The sequence below is a fragment of the Ambystoma mexicanum genome, chromosome 4p, assembly GCF_040938575.1.
Source record: "Ambystoma mexicanum isolate Mex_15411 chromosome 4p, UKY_AmexF1_1, whole genome shotgun sequence".
In the NCBI taxonomy this organism is placed as follows: domain Eukaryota; kingdom Metazoa; phylum Chordata; class Amphibia; order Caudata; family Ambystomatidae; genus Ambystoma; species Ambystoma mexicanum.
Window position 1 is genome coordinate 763,122,795 of NC_090927.1, and position 24,556 is coordinate 763,147,350.

The 24,556-nt window shown below is 44.4% G+C and overlaps 1 protein-coding gene across 1 annotated transcript in view; it reads right to left on the bottom strand.

The window, feature by feature from the left end:
* The window catches only part of IBTK (inhibitor of Bruton tyrosine kinase), a 1,971,965-nt gene that overhangs the window by 1,896,806 nt on the left and 50,603 nt on the right, over positions 1-24,556 (bottom strand). Inside the window, exon 2 of the mRNA XM_069606314.1 lies at positions 8,214-8,888. Within this exon, the coding sequence (XP_069462415.1) occupies positions 8,214-8,537 (324 nt within the window). The 5' untranslated portion in view covers positions 8,538-8,888. The remainder of the gene's footprint in view (positions 1-8,213; positions 8,889-24,556) is intronic.

The window sequence follows — 24,556 nt, forward strand, 5'->3', positions numbered from 1 at the left end:
CACTTGTGGAGGCAAGCTGAGTATGCCTGGACAATTCCCAGTGCACTGTGGTGCGTCCTTTGTACATCCTCTGTTTGCTGGTGGTCGTCGACTGGGGGTTGCAGTAGGTGACGAGCTCTACTGGATGGCACTAGCTACCTTGTAGAGTGCAGCAATTGTGATAGCGCGCAGACTTGACCAGACAGAGGTGAGTCGGTGGAGAATTTCGGGGTGCAGTTCTACGTGGTGCAGCTCACACCGATAGTATACTCAACGTAACACTGTAGTGAAGTGCAGAATAGCAGGCGGATGAGGGAGTCATGTCTAAATCACAGAAAGCTGCACTTTGAGATGCCCTCAGCCTAGGCAGCAAGCAGTGGAGGAGGAGTCACCTGAGGGCGCCTCTCAGTCCTTCTCCTTGGATTCTATTGGAGCATTTAAGTGGAGCATTTAGGGACATTAAAGCCATGTTTAGCCAGCTACAGGCAGGTATACATTCACTGGATGGAAAAATGGATATCCTAACATGCAAGGTGGAGCACATGCAGATATGATTAGACAAGCATGGGGAAAGACGAGGAGGTCGAAGGGGTAGTCACTTCAATTGAAGAGGAATCCTTCACTGCTACGCAGGAATTAATCCTGGTCCAAAGGGCACTCAACAAATTAGCTGACAAGCATGAGGATTTCAAGTGCTGCTCACGCTGGAACAATCCAAGGATTGTTGGGGTATCTGAAGCAACGGACAGCGCAGTATGGAACTCATGGTTGAGGATCTCCTGCGTGAGATCCTTGATAAGCGAGGATTTCCTGGCGGTGTTTATCGTGGAAAGAGCCCACCGATTCCCCAGCGGAAGAAAGCCGATCTTTGGTGCAGCGGCCAGGCCAATAATAGTTTGGATGCTGAACTATTGCGATAGAGACTTGGCTCTACGGAAAGCAAGAGAAAAGGGATCTTTACTGTGTCAGTGTGCAACAATCCGTCCTAATCCCTGATTTTTAAGATAAAGTGCAAGCGTCCAGAAAGAATTATATGTTAAGAAAAGACTTCGGAGAGAGGCATGAAGTTTGCCATGCTCTTCCCCGCCAAGCTAAGGGTGGAACATGAGGGGCGGGCGATTGTTTTTTCACACCCCGGAGGAGGTGACCACATTACTTGACTCATTCCCAAGGGTTGCTTGATGGAGGGGGAATAATGAGCAAGGGGAGCACTGCCTGTGAAGTGGTAGCAGGGAATGGAGGTCGGTGGGGACTATGATGGCATTTCCATTTCAGAGTGGCGAGTGTGGAGTGAAATTATTGTATGGGTACGGAGGCAGCTGGGTGCTAGTTTGACCTCATGTGGAAGCCCTTGTTGGTTTGTGAGTTGGAGAGGTGGTGGTAACTGGCAAGTTGGGGTGGGGGGGTGGGTGTTGACGGGGGGTAGGAAGGAGACAGTGGTACTAGGGGTTGCTCTTTGCCAATCTTGGATTTGTTCTTGCCATTTGAAGTGGGGGTGCAGTGTCACTGGATGTAAGCTGGAGAGCCTGATGCTTACTAAACTGATACCACAGGGGTATGGCTAAGATGCTCAAATATATGACATGGAATGTCAGGAGCTTGAACTGCCATCTACAATTCAAAAAGTACCATTATATATGCAATGACATCAGATAGACATAGCGTTTCTCCAGGAGACGCTCTTGACCCAAACAGGGGTGGCAAGGTTTGGCCAGAGTTGGGGCAGTCATTGCCATTTCTCCTTGTATTGATCCTACTCCAGAGGGGTTTGTATCCTGTTGCGGGGTTCAGTGGGGTTCCGCCTGACCTCAGCGATTAAAGATCAGGAGGGGCAGACATTACTGGTACTTGGAATTATAGAGGGGCAGGCGGTTAGTTTTATTATTAACTATTACGGTCTCAATCAGAATTCAGTGGAAACACTAGAATGGATTTCGCAACAGCTCGATACAAACTCGACCAGAGTGATTCTATGGGCAGGAGACTTTAATGCAGTGCTGGAACCCAACCTTGATAGAACTGGGGAGCGGGGGGTTCAAAGATCACTTCTTAAGGCGATCTGTACATTTTGGGATCGGAGCTGGGCCTGGGATTTAGTTGTTGTTTGGAGGGTTCGACATGATGGGCAAGGTGGGGTACACATTCCACACCTCGGTCCATGGATTGGGCTCCGATTGGATTATTTCTCGATATCGGACACAATTGTCGGTTGGTTGGCTGAGAATGAGGCACTATCTGATGATGCACCAGTGACGCAGATTCTGGAGATACCATGGGGGAAAGGGTGGGAGACCGGCATGGGTGTTTAAAAGTGAGGGGTTGACGGATGAGGTATTTTGGGAAGGGTTTGTCCGAGCTATTGACCAATTTTTTTTTTGGAGAATGTGGGATCGGTTGAGTCGTGGGCTGTGTTGTGGGAGGGTTTTAAATGTGCAATTCGAGGAAAATACATCTCAAGGGAGTCCGAGATGCTGAGAAAATTCAGAAGGAACTAACGGAATGTGAGGGGCGGATAGGGGGTTAATCAATGCACTCACTGGACAGGTCAAGATTAAGGCGCAATTGGATGTGTTCAGGGACCTGGCGCAAAGAGGTGAAATTCTTGCTGGGGAAGGCGGCTATACGTCAGTATGGGGAGGAACAGCGTCCTGGTAGGTTACTGGCGAAGGCTGCAATGACTGATGCCCTGAAGAGTCACGTCTTCTCAATTAAAAATTAACATGGGGAGCCGAAGTTTGGTGCCGAGGATATTGTGCAGGAATTCTCAGTTGCATTCCTCCCACACTTGGATGTCACAGTCTGACATACATAGGTACCTGGATCAGGTGGCACTGTATTGGTGTACAGATGAAGAGAGTGAGTGGCTGGGTCGTTCCATAACAATCCCAGAAATTCTGTGGGCAATTAAGTCACTGTCATTGGGGACAGTGACTTAATTACAGCGAAATTTTACAACATTTTGCGTCAAAACTAGCTCCACATCTGCTGGAAGTGTTCCAGCAGGGGCTGAGAGATGGGCGGTTACCGGAGTCAATGAGGGAAGCAGTGGTTGTGGTATTGTTGAAGCCTGGGAAGGAGGCAGATGATTGCTCCTCCTACTGCCCCATCTCACTTATTATTTTGGACAACAACATTCTAGCAAACTTTTTGCAACCAGGTTGGCACCCCTGATGCAGATGTGTGAAGTCAGACCAGTCAGGGTTTATTCCAGCGCGCTCCAACTCCTATGGGTTGCGACGAATGTTGGGTCCGACAGAAGGTCTCTTAAGTAGCAGCGCTATTCGATGCAGCTAAAACATTTCACTTAGTAGAGTGGCCCTTTTTTTTCTCGATATTATGGAGGATGGGGCTAGGAGGGTGGTTAGCTTCCATGGTTTTGTTGCTCTGTGCATCGCCCGTTGCAAAAATCTGTGTGAATGGTCTATTTACAACAAGTGTACCATTGGAAAGGGGCACGCAGCAGGTGTGCCCTCCGCGCTGCTGTTGTTGTTCGAACCTTTTGGCCGATGTACTCCGGGAACGGCATGTTCATAGAGGGGTACAGTTATGTAAGCACTGAGAGGTTGTCTCCCTTTAACGCAGATATGATGATATACGTGAGGGAACCGCAGGTGAATTTTGCCCCGATTATGGAGTATTTATTAACCTTTGGGGACTTCTCAGGGCCGAGGATTAATGTAACGAAATCAGTACTTTTCCAGCTCACAAGCAGAACAAATTGTTTCAATGATGGGTATGGGTTTCAATGGCATGCAACCTGCATGCATTATTTGGGGATCGATATCGCACGGTCCCCAGAGAAACTAAACAAGCGCAATTATGAACAGGTTTTAGCACGTGCTCGATTGATATATATGATATGATATATTTTATTTGTATTGCACTCGTACACAAGTGTTTCAGAGAGCGACTAGGCAAGGAAGGGGAACAGGGGAGAACAACAACAATCTTACTAGGCCCAGTGACATTGAGAACGCGCAAGTGCATGGGAATGGGAAAAGGGAAAAAGTGCATGTAATGGGGCGAGTGGAAAGTGCGGAATAGAGGAGAGAAGATAAATAATAATAAATAAAAAATAAATAGAAAATGGGGGCAATAAACAGTGGTAGTGCCGCCAGCAGGTGGCAAGTGCTGTGTTTAAGGCAGCAGACTGGGTAAGTCTGATAAGTGCAGAAAAAGAAGAAAAATGGGGGCGGGCTATAAGGGTACAGATACAGTCCCCAGTGCAAGGAGTGGCCAGGAGGCAGTGCAGGAGGGTGGCAGGGTGAGCAGGTACCTGGGCCCAGGGGACAGAGGGTGGCCAGGTGCACAGTGCCAAGAGAGCAGATCAGCAGGGGAGAGGGGGAGCAAAGGCGGAAGCAAAGAGGAAGGTCTTGAGGTTCTTCCTGAACCGGAGATGGTTTTCCTCAAGTTTTAGATTGGCAGGGAGCCTGGTCCAGAGGGAGGCCCCAGCCAAAGATAGAGATCTAGCACCCAGTTTGTTTCTTTGAAAAACGATTGACACGGAGGGAGTTAGAGGAGCAAAGAGCTCGAGAGGGGAGGTATTGGCGATGGGCCGGTGGATTGTGCTACCTCGTACCCTTTAGGGGAGAATTCAAATGGTCCTGCTGCCGCGATTCTTCTTTGTGTTTCTTAACGTGCCGTTGGCGTTATCAAAGTCATATTTTCTAGAGGAACAGTCTGAGGTTTTGCGGTTTGTTTGGGTGGGCAAACAGGTGTGTGTGTCCTGGAAGAAGTTGGTGGCACCGCTAGACAGGGGGCGCTGGCATGCCTGACTTTTGGGACATTATATTAACATACTGGTATGGTGTATTCACAGAAAAGAGGTACGTGGAAATTATACTAGTGGCACCTACTGGAACCACAAAGGTGGGAAATATGGTAGAATGGACTTGTAGATCGCGGGTTCGCCTTGAGAGGAAGGCAGGGTTGAAGTTATCTATTCCCCGAAACATCTGGTTACGCACATCCCGGGGTTGCCACTTACCAGTGAACAGAGCTTTGTGGGCTGCATGAGGCGATTGAATATATCTTGTTCCAGGATCTCTTTCCGTCCGGATAGCCAATTTTTTACTGCCGAGGGGATGAAGGGCAAAGGAGCTATCACATCCCTGGACTTGTTTTTATATTTCAGACAGAGTCCATCAAAAATCTACCCCCCCCCCCCCCAATCTTCCCTGAGGAACCAAAGTTGGCCCCTATATTGGATGAGAGACTGAGCGGGGTGGCTACTAGCAGGGTTGGGTCTAATCTTTATAGCAGAATCTCAGAATCCAGGATAGTCGACTGGGATGAATGGAATCCTCATGGAAGAAATGGGAGAACTCATTGGGATGCAACATCTCGGAAGAGATATGGGCCTACTGTTGTGGGCAAACGAGTAAGAATGCCATCAATAGTCGGTTAAAGAGGATTAATTTGAAATATTTGCATCAATTCGACTACACCCCTGCTAGGCTGCATAGATTTTTTCCTGATGCTTCAGACGAGTGCACTGCTACACCGGCAAATTTTATGCACGTGGCATGGAGCTTCTCTGTTGTGTCACATTCTGGAAACATGTATTTGAGATATTGGAGGGATATTATAGGGGAGGGTGTGGAACCTTCACTGGTAACCGCCTTGCTAGGGTATATCAAGCTGATTCCAGGGTGTGCGAGTAGGCTGGCGGGGCTGCTCTTGCTGCTAAGAGAAGAGTGGCAATGGGGCGGTGCAATGGAAGCAAGACATTCTTTTTTTGTAACGAAATGGAAATGGAGTACAGCGGACTGGAACATTCTTGCGCCAGACCCAGGGACATCTGGGATCCATATAAACTGTATCTTATTGCCCAAGCCCAAGGAGGAGTGTTGGATTCCGGAGAGGAGATTGTGTAAATGGGAATGACGACTGCTTGAGGGGGGATGGCTTCATAATTGCAAATAGGAGAAAGCGGAGGTCTGCAAGTGAGGAGGACGTCACTGCAGATAAGGGCCAATTAATATGTTGTGATTCAAGTGGATTGACATATGCAACTATGGCAGAGACCAGACTTTGAGTTATGGGGAGGAGGGTTGACTCGCTGAACTTCTTTTTCTTCCCTTTGTAATGTATGGTTATTTTAAAAAAAAGTTTAAAAAAGAAACGTAGTGCAGTACTCCTCCCAGGCCTTAAGATTTATATTCAGTTCACCACTCTAAACTAGGAATAGACTGCGGATGATGTACTTGTGAAACGTGTAGAAATAATCTTAACTTGAACAAGACCATTTAAGTGGCAAGTTCAAGGGTAAGCTCAATTTAGTTTTCATTGTTTTGCTCAGTTTTGATTGCTTTGCTTTAATCTTTCCATCATTCATGCAGTTAAGACTTAGTTTGAGCATTTGTCAATCTCAGCTTTCAACTTTGGTTCATTTAATGACCGTAAATCAGGAGTCCTGATCATATTAATGCGTATATACATGTAAGGATGTACAACATCTGTACAATTATAATATAAACAGGCTGATAGTTACGTCAGCCTTGGAAATCTATCTACAACCAATGTTCTGGTCAGCCTGCTTGGTATTTTAGAGCTGGTTCTCATTGCAAGCAGGGTTTCAAACATCTACAACTGGGGTGTATGAAGTGTGGAATAGTAAGTCATCTATGTATCTTACTAACCTACTATTAACAGATAGTTTCAGGGTTCTCAAATAAAGAAGTCTTCTTAAATGTTTGTCTGCATTGTGAAACGGTAAGAGCCAGTTTGGGGCACACCTTGGGGTGTATGCTTGGGCTGTAGCATGCTCAATGGCTGGCTGTTTGCCTGAAGTCTGTTTTGAGTATCTGGGTATATTTGTTTTGAGGGAAGACAGACTGACTGCACGCAGAATAGAGATAAGGGAACATCTGAAGCCGTAAACTAGTGGAGAGGTCATGGGAACATGATGAAGAAATGCAAATTGTCTACAGGTAGGCTAGGAAAAGGAGCCAGTGGATTTCAGGTCTGGTCAGAAAGCATGACAGTGTCCACTATGCTTGGATTATGGCTTGAAATGCCAAAAGAGGACCTTGAAAGATGTAGCAGAAAAAAATGAGGAATAATGCACCGTTGGATTATGGTGCAATAGCAAGAGAGGAGGCATGATCACAAGATAAACATTTCTAATTATGTGCATTGCGGGAAGTATCATACAGTGTATAATAAATATTATTTTGGAAAGTCCAGCACCCATCCTACAAAATGGATTGGTACTACAAGGAGGAGGATGCAATAGAGGAGCAATTCACAGAAAGAAAAACAATATTTTTGATGGATCCTCTATTCTTCATGCAGATTTTTAGTTTGCTATACTTCATTGCGTGTCTTATATTATACAGCTATGTCTAGGGGTCAGGTTTCAACTGACATCAGGCACATTACACGCCTAGCAATTATGACACTTTCACCAAAGTAGGCGACAGTGAGGGAATCTATAATTCCACCCAGGTCTATTGGCGTAGAAAGATTCTTAGTAGGACTAGAGATGAGGAAAGAAACAAGCTGCAGGAAAGAACTGGTAAATCATGGATTAAAATTATGATTTGTTAAGTAGGAGCTTATATATGCTTGTGGGTAATAACTCGGTAAGTAGAAGCTACATCTGGAGAGCCAGGAGAAAGTACCTACCTTGCTGCAGATCCAACTTCGTGCAACTTCTGCACGAGATGCATTAACTTTGTATCCTTTATATTGAATCCAAGTCCACTACAGGCTGTCTTTGTTGTCCTTTATACACAGACTCAAAACGTACAGAGTTACAATCACACAGGTTAGTATTTTACCTGGAAAGTTGAGAGTAAAAAGTATCTTGGGTAGCTGTTGGTCTTAAGCCAACCATGCCCTCGGAGGCTTTAAGCAGCAGATATATAGCACCCAACAGTTTTGAACCCTGTATGTTGTTGTCAAGTAAGTACAATTCTCATTAAACACAAATCAATAACATGAAAGGAAAGAAACATGCCAGCTTAACCCTAGTATATAAACAAAGAGTGTAGCATGTAGTGAGTAATGTGACAGAAACAAACAGATGATCATATTCATTCTATTTTATCAGCTTAGTAGAGTCCAATTTCAAATCATTTGATGGTTTGAAATGCCACAAGAGCTACCGAATAGCCATGCTTTAAAAGAAAGGGGTTGCGAGTTAACAGAACATGCAATTTCAATTCCCAGATGATACACAAATAAATTGTTGGGTATTAATTATAGAAACACAACTATTGAAAAAGTACCTTCAAGAGTGACAGAGCACAATCAATATGTCCATAGAAAATACTTCTGTGCAGCGGGGTCCATCCGGATTCTTTGTCTTTCACATGGAGGTCTGCTCCTTTTCTTTCCACTAGCCAGTCCAATACTCCTTTCTTACCACAAGATGCAACAACATGGAAGACATTCCGGCCCAAGTTATCCTTCAGTGTGGTAGCATTCCAACAAAAGGTAGAAAGAAAGGCCTTGATCTGGAGTTCACTTCCTCTGGTCACCACAGATAGGATATCTGAAGCGTGTTGCAAAGAGCGACACTTTGAAGTGCACTCTGGCCCCAAAGAGCCCATTCTCAAAATGCATTCAAAATCGGTGCAAGTCAAGAATAGAGCAAGCAGAAGAAACCACCATTTGGCCTCACCTGCGATAATTCATGCAATAGTTTCCGAATGCCAAGAACCTCACTCTCCCATAGCAGCAGGAATGAAGAATTTATGAATCTTCAATTTGGCACGCAGTGCTATGAATAAATATATAAATATACATCTATATTCAAAGTTTATGGCTCAGCATTTAAAAAAATATAATTTATGATATTGTCACTTTAGGAGTCAATCTCCAAGTGGGGGCGGGTGGGGAGACCTCCCACTCCACCCCCGAAACCGCCAGTTGCTTTAAACCTCCATGATTGCAGTGGACATCTGCAAGGAGAAAAGAGAAATCAAAATTAAAGAAAAACCTTGCACATGTGTAGTTAATCTAGCAAAAACTATCCAAGCATTTATGTTTGTGGCATAGCACCACGGTTGGAATGCTGTATTCTCTTGAAAAACATGTGCACATGTGAAAACCAAGCCTGCTTGAACTGTTGTTTACTTCTGCACTTTGTGACCAGCATGGTTTTGCAATCATACTACATACTAAAGCCCAACAAACAATACAAATTAGCCTCAAACAGAATAAAACAGTCATAAAAACAGAGAGACACCACACAAAAACACACAAATGTTGTAGAAAAAGGGAGGGGGTTATAAGTAAAGGAGGGTGGGGGGCACAGCAGAACAAAGAGCATATTGAAACAGCAAAACTGTCAGAAGGCCACTTAAAATAGGTTTACATTGTTTTTAATGGAAAGTGCTCCATGAACATGTTACATGTTCCTTCTTGAAAGAAGTTTAAATTAACAGGAGGTAACACCAAAGAAAGTCTATGCTTTTGCCTCAAGTGTCTCCTTACTCCAGTCCCATGTTCATGTCAGAAAAACCCCACCGTCCTTCACCTTTCCACCCTCAGCCCACTCTTTCCTGTCAGAGTTCAACACTAATCATGTAGCAATGGTGAATAACGCACAGAATCTGACAGCACAACCGCCACAAAACTTGAAAGCCAAACCACAATTTGAAACTAAAACCTTCAGTGTTTGCTCACAGCTAATCACCCTTGTTCTGTACAAAAAGCAAAATGGTTTCTCTAAAAAGAATCTTGTGCACGTGTAACACAATTTATCATACAAGCGGAGACCAGGTGACAATATATTTGGTATATTTTTCATAAATTGACCAACTATTATTTGCCTTAGCAACTGTATACCACATGATTTGTCAACCATCAGACATGGGCGGTATAAGGTAAGGTCTTGCAGCCACCATTTTATTCTTAACCGCTCATGTGGGCACAGTGAATATATGTCCTTGCTTGGTGTTAAGGAGAATACTAATTTCTGTGCTAATTCCCCTCAACCTTAGAGACCTCCAGCTCTTTTGCTGGACATAAGGACTTATTTTTATCCTGGAGTGAGTGAGACCTTTTTCTCACTCTCTCATGTATTTTGCTGATTTGGATTCTGCATTTCCTTTGTTTTTGGAGTCTGACAAACTCCATCGGCATCTATTATTTGTATGGCGACTCGGCACCTTCAGTGCAGTGTCACAGGGAAATCCTTTAGATTTCTCTTAAGGTTCAACTACCTTGTCCTTGGTGAAGTACTGTTCCCAAGAATAGTAAAGTGAAATTGACTTTGCTTACCATTTCTCTTTGTCGGTCCAGCACACCCCATCTTATGTGGAGTGATGGAGGGGCAGGGGGGGGTTTACTTAGCAGCCCCTTTTCCTACTTATGTAAAACATTTTGTGTTACCCTCACTACTTTAAATGTCTGGTGGCAGTGGTTTAATATGCGTACCATTGTGTTTTTCTACCGCAGGCTGAATCCTCAGCTGCAGTATAGCACCCGTGGGTGACCATTGTATCAAAATGGCCCCAGTCTTCTTTTTACACCATTTCTTGTTTGTGCGGTCTTTCTTGGGTTTTACTCTGCGTGCCAAACCAGGTTTAACCCCTTTGTTCGTTTTGGCGGGCTTCTGTACTGAAACCTGCCTCCAGCCCCAGTGTTTCTGGCAGGGCAGGAAGTGAGGAAGGTGCCCCAAAGGTCCCTGTCCTTAGTCTCCAGGGCACCCAGAATGCACCCAGTCCTGAATGGCAGGCTGGCTGTCCTTGCAGGACACCCACCCTGCTGTGTGAGTGACAGCTAGGCTGTGCATGAATGGGAGAAACCTACATAAAAAGGCGAGGCTTCTTGGACTGAAGACAGAGTCGACCGCTGGAAAGACCAAACCGACGAAGAAACCGTGACGGACGCCTGCTGCATCCTCCTGGACCTTTGATTTGCCCGGTGAAGCCCCGCTGCTGTACTGGAACTCCTTTTTCTGCTCGATAATAGAAGCTCGGGAAAGGAAGACTTTTTCCCTTGGGTTAGCGGGACCAACTAACCCCCGAGACGAACTTTGCTGGAAGACCTTCCCCAACTGGCTGTACTTCTTTGCTGCTGCAAACCGAGTGATATGATATGGCATTTAGTGCATGGGGTAGAAAAATCTGTAGTCAAGTGCAACTTCTGTAAGCCGGCCAAAAGCTCCAGGAGTCTCCCGAGGACGCTCCCGAAGCAGGACAACCCAAGCTCGAGTCCCCTCAGAGTGCTGGACTCAAGAAGTGAAGGAAGCCCAAACAGTGTCCAAGATTCGCGGTGGTGCTATTTACCGTGCTCTGAAACCACGGAGTGCTGCCGATCCGAAAAGAGCCTGTAGCTGCCACCGACCTTCGAACTGCTGTGCAGGAGTCCTCCAGACGTCCTTCCTCTGGTTCCCACGACTGAGGCCCAGGAACACGGGACCTGCAACACAGCAACCAGGACAGAAGCCAGCTGGATCTTCTTCTTCCAACCGAAGGTACTGTTCCGACTAATGGGTTCTCACCCCTGTCTGTAACTTGCTTTTCTCACTTGAGACTTGCAGTAGCTGCGTTTCTAGAGTGGATTCCAGCTCTACCTTTTTGCAAGTCTAACAGCTTGTAGCCCAACAGTGATTTTGTACAACTCCTTCTTAACTTTGTGCAAGACTTTTGCTATCTAAGAAGTGCCTCAGCTCCATAGACTTTGCTCCAATTGACTTTGGCTGCCTTGGCTTCCTGCAGACTCTTTCTAGTCCATTGACTTTGATTCTTAATGTCCCTCATAGTTGATACATTGGTTTTTAACTAATATTGCTGGGAAAGGTTTTTATCTAGACTTCATTGGGAGATTTAAAAGCACTCACAACCTTTCCTTCCACAACCTCAGAATTTTACAAAGTACAAAAGATACATATAAATGCCAATACCGTCCTAGTAATTGAAGTCTCCTCAGGTTGTAGGAAGTATGTATGAAGCAACTCTAAAGAGTATCTACTAGTTTTATCTTGATTCCGAGAACGTGTTATGAAGTATATTTTTATTGTTGCACACTGCCTTTTTAAAAGAATGCTTATTTAAAACTGACCGTTAAATAACTATTTTACTAAAAAACCTTGAGTGGAAGTGTTATTTGGATACTTGTAATTGTGGATTTCGACACTACAGCTCTACAGCTCACATTTACCCCTCTTGAGGTAAGTCTGCCTGCTCAGTCACTCTACCAACTTGTGTAGTACAGACCTATACCAATAGGTGGGTTACCCAATACCAAGAGGACAAGACTGGTGTAGTCCCTCACAGGGTTAGTGCATCAATTCTTGCATAACACTTGGGGAACCTAGAATCCCGATTATTGAATCTTTCGAAGTTGGAAACCTGTTATGCCTCAGAATAGATTTAAGCTAGCCTTCCAATACCCCTCACTGTGTTGTAGGGCGAGCTAGCAAATCACTCTTAAGGAGCCTTCCCAACAGGATTTTCCCTATGCGCTAGATCCTCCCCCACCCTCCCACTCTGGATCAAAAGCTTAAAAGCTTTAATGGCAGGCCACTGAACCCCGAGGATAGAGAGATGAGCCTTCTGGAACCCTTTCTGAAGCAACTGCAAAATGGCTGGAACCCCATAGGAGAGGCACTGTACATTCATTGTGATTCCACAAGCCATGACCTTCTTCCAATGTCTGCCCCAACATGCTCTACTCTGGGTTTTGTTATGAGTTGAATAGTAAAGCAGGACCCCAAACCCCGTTTTTCAAAATTTCCATTAATAGAAACCATAGTCTCCTGGGCCAAACAAGTTATCAAAATGAATATCTGCTTGAGCAGGAACTTCAGGATTAACGGGAGTGGGGTGGGCATAAAGGAGAGAGTTCAGCCAAGAAAGACATGATGCCACCAATGCTTCTGGCATTGGAACCTCAGGCAGAAACATGGGAGAAATGCTTTTTCCCCACCAAACCGTATACAGATCTTTATGAACACCCAATGCTTTATTGGCATATCTCTGGACAATGGGAATAGTCAAGAATGTTCTGCTTCCATGCTGTTCCCACCCTTTAGAAGGACTGCCCAAGGGGAAATCCGAGTTTCTCTCCCCAGCACAAAAGCTAAAACCACAATCTGGCCAACTGCCACGATCTGGCCGGTTAATAATTACAGCAAGTTTGTAGAGTTGTGCATCCTGACCAGAGCGGATTCCCCTTCGGTCTTGACGTGCTCCAGAGTGGTCTCACACCCCCAAAGGACAGTGGCATTAGTAATAAAATAAATCTCTGATGGAAAAACTAGTGAGAACCCATTCTCCCTGCCTTACCACCATTGTACAGCTTCCTCTAGTTTTTTTTTTTTTTTAGATAGCAAGCACAAAAATGTACACTTGCCAGTAGCTCACGATAATGGACTCTTGGCCAGTAAGAAATGGTGTACTGTGTTTATGTGTAGAATTGAGGTGGTGAGGGACTCGCTGGCTAGTAGCTTGCTGATTTAAATGTTTACCCTGGGTTTATCCACTCATGAATTATCCACTCACATTCTTGGGAAGCTAGGACCAAATGTTGATGAAGAAATGCTATTATTGGTCTTATGTGCAGCCATACCCATGGGACCACAAAGACACAGGCTCCATGTGTCCCTGAAAACATAACAGTTGTCTTGCTGATGCAGATTCCAACTTGAGAATGTTGTGTAGTAGGCAGTGCAACCTCTCTCCATGGTCTCGGAAGATTAGCACCGTCCCCCAATCTGTACAGAAAAGAGACCCTGTTTATTCCAACACCCAAGTAGGTTCTAGGTGTGATTTGCTCCAATTCATCAGGAGCCTAAATAAGCTCAGCAGCTTGCTTGCTGACTTCACATGCTTCTGATGTCGGATTGCTGACGCAGTTTTGATCACCCACCCATCCAAAAAGTGCGAATCCCCTGGAGATGTAATGCTCCCACCACCAGAGAAAATACTTTGGCGAAACCAACTTGGCTGATTTCAAGGAAAATGGGAGGGGGTCTGGATTGGTAGTGGTTGTCCCGCACTGTAAATTTGAGGAATTTTTGGTGGGCTTCTCGAATGGGCGTATGGTAGAATGTGTGTTGTAGATCTAGTTAAGTGATCAATATTAGAAAAGATTTCTCCAAGTGCAAATTTTCCCTCCATATTAGGGACCTCCCAAACTTTTTGCTTTTGTTTGGCTGACCTAGCTTGACGTTTTCCAGTGCAACACAGCCTTCAGCTGAGCTCCCCTGGGCTTTTGCTCATTCATTATGGGAAAACTGGCACGTCCTTCAGACTGTCAGTGCTGGCTAACTAGGTTTTCCTTATTCTTTGACTTTGTTGCCATTTCTTGGTAACTTTTTATCTGTGCGCCAAGTACCTTACTGCACCGAGCACAAGGGTCTTTTAAGGAATTTTTGGTGGTGAAACAAGTGTGCTTAGGAAGAACTGGTGGCAGCAGTTTACTTTATTTTTACTTCTTTTTATCGTACCATACCAAGTTTATCGCGTTTGGTACCCGACAGTGGCCAGTGCCGAAAATTGGCATGCAACAAAGTCTTTTGTTCTGTCCTTTGGCCATCTTGTCCTTTAACCTTCCCACAGGTCGAGCTGACCCGGCACTTCCTTATTTGGGCATGCAGCCTTCTGCAAAAACTGCATCTTTCGCAGGCTCCTGCATGTCAGGTGTGCTAGCGCTCAGGAAGAAGGTTGGGAATGCCTGAATGACAAAGACCACCATGGGCCAAGAATGGTCCATGTCTGGTGTGCATGCAAGAGAGCAGATCTTCCATTGGCTGGCCAAATCTGAGCATGGCTCGAACCTTGGATAAGAGAAGGGGTTAGGCATCCATTCCAGGTCGATCTACTGTGGTTCACACCGAACTATGAAAGGAGCCAACTATCCAGTACGCTGAAGTAGACCTGTGACCCGCCAGAGACCCGCTGGAACGTTTGGTACCCCGAGTCTGCTGTTGTCCTGTTGGACCCCTGCTTTCTCATCGATCTTAGAAGGCCTGCAAGGGCGCTTTGACCCTTTGGAGTAGTAACAACTACTCTTGGCATCTCCCGATTTCCTGCCTAAAGAGCCTTCTCGGAAGTGTTCCTTGCCCATCCAGTGAACTGACAAGTGCTACCACGGGTTATTGCATAGGAGCGCCGCCGTCCCGAATTGCGACTCGAAACTTGGGGAATCGCTATCTTGTGGTTCTCGGCCCTCTTTCAAAGGCCTAGCTCCTCTGGGTTGCAAATTAGGAAAGTGTGCCACGCCACGTTCCTGCAAGTTCCCGGTGTCACTACACTGTGGGTGTCCTACCTGCCTGCTCCCCTGAGCCCTAAATCCAGCTGCACCAGAATGTTCTTTATCCTCCCTTCATGGAGCGGAGTAAAGGCTACTGTCCAGTCACGGACACCAGTCCTGTCCCGCAGCCCCCGAGACCCGGGAAGAGCAATGGCAGAGTTTGAACCTACCAGCAACCTCGACTGAACTGGCGAAGTTTGTTCTGTAGCGTGCCAAGGGGTGGCGAGTAATTGCTTTATTTACCGGTGTCCCCTGGCACATCTATTGTACCTTTATGCATGAGAATTCCTTAAAGATCATCACTTTGGCTGGGATAGCCTGCGCTCCCTAGCTATTCCTGAACCTCGAAAGTCGCTCTGCCTGTAAGGACATTCCCTACTCTAATATTAGGACTTTATTCTTCATCATCATCTCAAGCCCCTTCCTGAACTGCTACAGCCCCATGAAGAGGTACCTACACACGACCGCCGAGTTGTAAACGCACTGCTGTACTTTTGAGCACAAGGATCCCCACTTCTTAGGGTTAGACTGCTTATGTTAGGGTTTTGATCCTGAAGTCTGCCCAATGCAATCATTGTGTCATCCCCCTCCCGTTACAGGTTGTGGATGCCCCCCCCCCCCATCCCCCCATCTTGCATTAGGCTAAAAGTGATTGTATATATGTTAAATAGCAATACGCTTGTGTGGTAACTTTCTCTATTACTGTGGTTATTCGTGTTTGATCATAAGGCCTATAATAAATGTATATGTATTTTTGATATACACCTGTCTAAGAGTATTATGTGGCTCATTACTGTGTGTGCTCATTGTGGACATCCGATCACTCTCTCGCTTCCGGAGACACAGTCTTGAGGTTTCCCTGTTCCACTAAACTAGGATGGTCTCCTAAACATCTGCCCACCAGGTCAGTGTTTAGAAATCCATCTTAACAATCAATTAATCTTTCGTTATTAGATCAACCTTCCCGGAAGGTTTGGGTACCAAGAAGATAAAGGAGTAGAATCCTTACCCTTCTGAATCTTTTGGTACAGAAACTACTACACCTTTCTCTTTCAATTCCCTATCCCCAGCAGGAGCCCTTTTCACATCGATGCTTTCTTTGGAAAGGGATTGTAAAAGGAGCCCAATGTTAGGTTGTCTTGGAACTTCAATCTGTATCCCAGTTTGAGCAGCGTTAACATGCAGGTGTCAGGAGTCGCATGACATGAGCTAAGCGCCATGACATCACACGCTATGTCATAGCCCACCTCACTCTATATTTTGAAGACCAATCATGTTATCAAACGCTTTAGAATGTACAAACCTTCTAGAAAGCAAATAGGATTTCTGTAATCTTTTAACAAGCAAATGTAACTAATCCCTACATACGTATTTGAAACAGGAAAAGCACAAACAAGTTCAACAAGCAAAAGCACATGATGAAACAATGGCTACCTTTGCTGGATATTTTACAAATGAAATTGCAGATGTTGGGCAACGTCAGCTTTCTGCCCTCTGGAAGGAGCATACTATTTAGAGCTTCCTATTAGCTGACAATATGGTTAACACAAAGGATTATGGATTGATTGGTCAATATCCTTTCCATTAAGATCACTTTTCTTCATGTAAGGAAAAGGTCACAATAGCAAGCCCCAATACCTTCAGAAACAATGATGCAAACTTTAAATGTTCTATAGGCAATTGTTTTGTGGAAACAAGCAAAGATGTATGCCAGGCCTACACAGCTCAATGGATTCATTCAAGAGGCGTTAGTCCCGAAGCCAAGAGGCTGAAGCGAACAGCGGGTGGAAAGAGAGCAAAGGAGGAGATGCTTTGTCACAACGCAGGAAGTCATCATCTCGGATCTCAGACAAACTCTCCCATGCGAGTAAGAATGGATGGACTTAATGAATGTATAAAGACGTGGCATATCTTTTAATAGGTAATTGATGTACGTCCGGAAATGGTTTCCTTTAAAAAAAACAAATTCATGAGACTTAAGGGACTCATGGGAGGGCAGTTTGTCACATTGTTTCCGTCTTATGCTTCTAATGATCATCAGAATCAGTACGTCAGTACTCTTTTGGGAATACTGAGATGATTTGTGATGGATGCATACGGATAGGGGGAGGCGAATTGTGTGATGGACCCAGGTATGGATAAAACACGTCCACCTACCCCCACGGCAAATGACAATTGAAATATATATGGGTTGACAAGACTTCTCTGGGAATTGGGATGAATTTAAAAAAACTTGCTGTTTTTTCCAACAGGGGGAAAAACCATATCCACTTTAGCAGTTAATCAGGGCTTTTCCAGGATAGACAGGATTATGACTTCTACGACTTCAGTGCCAATGATACCTCCCATAGAAATAGGCCTTAGTTATCATGCAGATCACGCACCGGTTATATTATGAATAAAAGTTGATAGGTCGGCTGAGGATATAAGAAAGGATTGGCGCTTCAATTATTTGGTCCTAAGAGAAGTACGGATTAGAGCACATATGGAAGAGGTGATTCTGAACTATTTTAGGGGAAATTATGTAGAGGACTTAGATTATATAAAAGGAAATAAATCAAATCGCTTCTTGGCTGCTAAATTACATTAAAAAAAAGGTTGAGGAGTTATATATCAGGATTAAAAGACAAGATGGGCGTAAAGCATCAAAGTGAGGCAGATAAACTGGAATATGTTGAGGTATATTACAAACAAATACTGCACGGGAGAAGTTAAATCTGATTAGTCAAAAATAATGTTCACATAGGGCAGGATTATCTCAGAAATCTACAAAAGACCGGGTGTTGTTGGATAGCCCTACCACTTCTACAGAGGTGTGCCCTGCTGGCAACCCACAAGTGAGCAGCCTTTGCTAACTTCTTGGGATCAATCTCTTTAGAGTCAGCCAAGTGCCATCTCAGCTCCGGAGCGCAGGCATAAAAAATAGATTCCAATAAAAATATAGATTTCCCATTCCTTCAAAGGAGTTTGCTCTGTAATCCTTTATCCAACCATCTAAGTTTTTCAAACATTCACACACCCAGGTAGCCCAAGGGCTACCATCAGTCTTTGAGGGTCCTAAACCTCTTAAGGTACTGGGAAGGAGTTTTCCCAAAGCTAGCTTCACATTCTCATACTCCAATCTTTCAAGTTCCCCAATCTCCATTACAGCATCAGTTGCAACCTGGGGGAGCCTAGACAAAAGCCAAGGAATCAACCAATTCCCTGCGAGACCCTGAATCCCATGATTATATTCAAAAGCACCCAACCAATCCAAAATATCAAGTTTTACATCATACATACTCACAGCTTCTTTGGGCTTCTTTTAGCAGCCAAGGCCTCTTTGGACTGGAAGACCTAGAGGACTTTGGGGGGGAAAGGTTTTCAAGAGACATTCTTCATTTCAAGATCATGCTGACTCACAGAGATTTATGTCCTGATGTTTGGTTTCAGCTTGGATTTGCAATCTTTTGAACTCTAACCTCAATTTTTCAGGAGACACACATTCTGGACTCAATGATGGACCTTGTGGGGTCCCAGTGGATACAGATTGAGGCAAAAATACCTGTTGGGGTAAAGAGGGGGTCCTTTGCTGAGACTCCTCTCCCTCCTCTGACTCTTCTAAGACAGAGTTAGACTATGAATCAAGATCCTCATTATCAGTTTCTACATTTCCTGAGTTACACAGACCTACCACCCAGACTTTGATGATTCAACAATCTTGCAATCAATTCATTTTTCTTTCCTTTAACAGGGAGATTCCTGATCTTACACATTTCTTTCAGTTCTACTGTTAAAATGATCAGGGCTTCCTGATTGAAGTTATCCATATTTGGCATGTTACAATTGCTGTTCTAGTAGAGCTTGGCCTTGTGAAGGTTTTAGTTGAACAAAAATAAAAGCATATACTTAGTTTAACAACGCTACACTAGATCCTCACCGCTTACCACCAGTGTTAGGTAAAGATTTGGAGTAGTATACTTTGGGTGCACTACAAAAACCTTAGCCTCCTGGCAATAGGACCCAACCTTTGGTATAAGTCTGAACTACACAGGTTGGTAGTGTGGCTGAGCAGCCAGGCTTGTCTTAAGAGGGGTCAATGTGAGCTGTAGGGAGTTTACACAAATATTCACAGTGACAAGTAACCAAACAAACACTTACACTCAAGGTTTCTTGAATAAACAATTATTAATTTATCAGTTATTTAAGCCTTCTTTTGAAGGGAACAATATAATAGCAACACACAAATATCTTCAAAGTACACACTCTTAGTTTCTAAATCAGCAAACGCCCATTGGGGATGGAAAACAGACACTTCCTACACCCTTAGGTGACTTAAATAGCTAGGACACTGGACATTAATATATTACTGTTGGCATTTAGAATAGTATTGAGATGAGTGTCGAAGAAAAAATTAGAACAAACAAGAGATCACAAATATTCTTAAGCAGGCAAATACTTTTGGACCCCCCCCAATGCAGAGTAAGTTAACCCCTTACTGGGAGGATAGGTGCAACACAATGTCAGAGGAGAGAAGAGTGATTCAGTGAAACTGGCTAAGCCAAAGTCAATGGGCAAAAGTCTATGCGAGCTAAAGCACTTCTTGCAGGCAAGTAAGAAAAGACTTTGCACAATGTTTTAGAAGTCTTTGAAGGAAAAGAAGAATCAAATGTAGGGCCACAAGCTGTTTAGACTTGTGGGTAGTAGAAGATGCAAGCAACTCTACAAAAAGAAGTTCTTAGACTTTACAGTACCTTTATTTAGAAGAAAAATGCAGCAGATGACTTCTGTTCCTGTGCAGCTCTGCAGATCCTGGTGTTCCTGGGCCTCAGTCGTGGGGACAAGATGGTTGACTTCTGGGGACTCCTGCACTGCAATCGGACGGTCACCATCAATCTTCAAACAAGTGGCACTTCAGTGTTTCAGCTTCTCGCATCTACCGCAAATAGCACCACTGTGGTTCCTGGCTTTCGAGATGGGCTTTCTTTGCATCTGCGGTTCAGCACTCTGTTATGGTGACTCAGGCTCGGTCAGTCCTGCTTCCTGGGAGTCCGGAGGATCTTCCTGGAGATCTTGGCCAACTTAAAAGCAATGCACACAAACTGGTGTTCCTCTCCCTGCCTCTTCGGTTCCAACAGCAACTGCAGTGGAAGTGCAACCATTTTCGAGACGATGTCCAAATGGCTTACTTTGGAGTTGATTGGTTCTACCAACTCAAGGGGAGAAGTCGTCCTTGCAGGGCTTCTCTAGTCGAGGCGTAGTCGGAGCTTCAGCACAGCAGCAGGGCTTCACCCGGCAAACCAACGGTCCAGAAGTTGCAGCAGGCGTCTCTTCCAGGTTCTTCGGATTCCTTCGTCCAGTGGTCGACTGTGCCTTCAAAGTCAAAATGCCTCGCCTTTTATGCAGGTTTCTCCCATTCATTCCAGCCTAGCTGCCAGTCAAACAGCAGGGTAGCTGTCCTTGCCGGACATCCAGCCGGCCAATCACCTAAGAGTGCATTCCTATCTCCTAGGAGATTAAGCACAGGGGAGTTTCGGGCATCTCCCTCATTTCCTGCCCCCACCAGACACCCTGGAGCCAGAGGCGGGCTTCACTCGTGAATCCCGGCAAAGACAAAGGGATCAAACGTGGTTTGGCGTGCAGAGTAAATCTCAAGAAGGACCTTTCCACAGAAAAATGGTGAAAAAAACGAAGACTGGGGCCATTTTGACAAAATGGCACCCAAGGGTGTTTTACTGCAGCTGCGAACTCAGCCCACGTTAAAGACACACCACAGTAGTAAAAAGTAAACCACTGCCACCAGCCATTCATCGAGGAAAGGGTAACATAAAAAATGTTACATGAGAAGTTTAGACAAAGGGGACACGAAGTAACCCCTCCAGCACCCTATGGTAAGATAGTGTGTGCTGGGTCTAGAAAGTTACAAATGTAAGTAAAGTCAATTTCACTTTCTTCTTCTTTAGCTTCTTACCCTTTCTACTAACCATTGCACAAGATTTCTCTACGTTAATTGCAAATCCATTTTTGCTAATAAAATTCTCCAGGGTTTTAATAGAGCGAGCGATACCTATTGTAATTAAATCAAAAACCGTTCTGTCAGCTGTAAAAGCAAGGGCTCTTACTGTTAAGTTGCTGTTCTTCAGGAGAAACCAACGGTACCTTCCAAGGCATCAGAAATATCTGACAAATATAGATTAAAAAGGTTGCGGCGCTAACACGCAGCCCTGTCTCAAGAGTTATGTATGTATCTCCCTGGTAGAATTACCAGACATGTATATTCTTATTTGCACAGTTGTATCACTGTGAAGGGTGATCAGAATACCAAGAAGTCCCTCAGGAATGCCCCTTTTGTGTAGCTTGTTCCACAATCTAGTTCACTCCACATAATCAAACGCTGAAGTAAAATCAGTGTGTTCCCCGAATTTCTAAACAATTGTTATTGTAGCATTTTTAGTATAATACCATTTAGAGTGCACCCCAAGCCAGGCTTAAAACTTGTTTGGGATTTAGATGGGACGTTTGCCCCCCCTCAGCCCATTTGTCTAGGTCTGGCAGGAGTAATGCTGCAAAAATGCTGCAACATGAGTCCAGCAGGGATTTTCTCTCAGACCTTTCTTCTATATGGGAACTATAGAACTTTGCTTTCAAGTGTTGCACAACTAGATTTTAAATAGGTCATGAACACTCAATTGATTTAGCATGACAACACTAAATTCATTATAAATGTAATATAAAACATTTGTCTAGGCGGGTTCTTAGTGCTACTGTAATGAATCAGGAGTAAGACTCACACTCTGTAATGATGGGTATAGACTTATAAAGTAAATGAAGGGTTGGAGAAGGACCACCGTCGACCTAACTATGAGGGGGTTCCCTGCCTCAACGAAACTAAAGGATGTCAGTGTAGGAAAGAGTTTTCCGTCTTGTGTCCCAAAATCCTATACTTACCCTTACAGCTAAACCTAAGGATAATTATAAAAAGGGATAAAGTCTTTCCACTGTCCATTGTGAGGGATCAGAAATGTGTGTCAGACACATTTGAGAGGGTTTTTCAAACAATGCAATTTTATCAAACCAAAATTATACATCCAAAACCTATCTTGCCCTACTCTAACCGAGATTTCCCTGCCTAAACAAACTAAGGAAAAACACTCCAACATAACATTTCTGGCCCGCACACCTCTACAATAACAAACAAGAAATTATGTGGCAATTTGTAAGTTAAACACGTGTATGTGTAACACCTTTGAATTTGATATTCATAACCTGAGTGACTTCCAATTCCCCAGGTTTTAAGTCAAAGTCAGGTACAACACAAAACAAAGAAATCCAAGCTTGAAACAGAATTCCAACATACTTGGATTGAATGAAGCATCCAACACTTCACAGTGCAACCCAGAGAAGATCCTTCTCCTCCAGGAGATATCGTTCAAGAAGTTCTTTAAACAAAAATGTACTGCTTCTCTTGCAGTGCATGTAACCAAAATAACTTCTTCACTCCGAAAGTATCACAATGCTTCCTCCTTGGCAACAAGAAAGATCAGGTTTGCTTCACGGCACTTTTATCTTGGCACCATGAAACACCACAGCTCCAACTCCTCCTCACAGTGCTCTTGTCTTAGCACTATGAAACATAAGGCTCCTTTCACGGTGTTTTTCTCCTGGCACCATGAAATACAATAGCTTCTACTTCCATCGGGGTGATCCACTCCCAGTCTTCTACCTCCGCTTCCGTCTCGTCCACTCTCCTGCCACACTTACCTATTTCAAGTGTATACCACACTCTTCTGCATTTAAACTCAACAACTTATTCCACTTTAAAACAACTCTTAACATTTCTGTACAACGTTATAATGAAGACACGGATGTCACCAATGCCCCTTTAGCTCTGCTAGACAAGTGATGTCTTTGCCTCCTTTTTAAACACCACCTTCCATCTAGGGCTACTTTTTAAACAGTCTTGTCTTTTGGTCAGCCACCAACCAAGTATCTTCCAATTCAACCTCCATTGCCATTGACAACGTATGTTCCTGAACAATAGTTGGGTCTCCCACACCATAGTCATTCATGTACAAGGTCTACCTTTTAAAAATGTTACATGAGCCCCTTTTACTCTGGTAGAAAATGTTATTCCCAAAGGAACCATTATTTCAGTCTCTTTTGGCTGAGGGCAATACTTGTTCACAGCTTGACTTAAGGTAATGCTTGTTTGTTTCTGGTTTATAGAGGTTTAATGCTTTGGTAACCAGGTACAATGCTGTCGGGTCTTTACTGAGGCTTGGAATTTGTTTTCAAGTCACATCTTAGTGCACACGGCCATTTTTAATATTGTTAAAGCTGTTTTGAAAACCTATTAGGTTTAAACTTCCTTCCACAGCGTATTCACTTAGACGCGAGTGGTAAATTTGTTGCACTCCATTGTCTGACAAACCCCGGTCCTTCCTGAGTGAAAAGCAACTGGTTACAGTTGCCAGTCTGCACTGCCTGAAGGCTTGAGAATGCCCAGCAACACTCATCGGCTCCTCGGTCTCTGTGACTGCTGCAGGGCTTCTACAGGCACACTCCTCTCTGCAAGCTGCCTTTGGTTCCACACCACAGGCACACAGTTTGGCTCACCGCGAGCCCCTGGAGCACGCCAGCCTTGCAAAATCTCTGCTATTAAGGCTTTGGCAGAAAAGGACCAACTCAGGATTAGAAACTGCAATAAGTGGATGGTAAACCCTGGCGTCCCTTTCCTCCCCCTTCTGTACATTTCGCCAGCAACATGTTTTCTTCTGCCACCTCCTTCTGCCCCAGAGAGTACTTCTGCTGCTACAACTCCTCCAACCACGGCTGCTCCTACAGGCCTGCAACCGAGGGAGCTTTTTAAGCCTCCCAGCCTCCCTTAGGTGTTGACTGTTAGCCCAATTGCCTGACCTTCATGCCTGCACTGCTCTTCAGCCCTCTTCTTCGTCCCAGTACTCCTGGGATTATGGGACTTGGGGTTGCAAGTAACACAATCAATTCCAAGTATAAATTCACTATTCTCGACTTTAGAACTTTACAGATTTTAAAAGGTACTTCATCATGTTTAATCACAGTAGGGAAAGGCAGTTCACTCCAGCCAGCACTTAGATTTTCTTTCTCCATACCTTTAGGAGTAAAAGAGATGTTCAATCACATTAGGTGTAACGGGTTACCCCTTAAGTGGGATATTTAAAGATGTTACATGCCATTTGCCCATATTTCTCTACTTAATATGGAGATCATACATATTATAATGACAATAAGCCATTGTATGTGTTGGTATATATGAAAAGTTAGTCCTTTTTAAAAAGGAGGATACTGTGTCTCATCCCAAGGGATCCCTTCCATCTCCCTGGGCCCTGACTCCTCCCAGGTGATC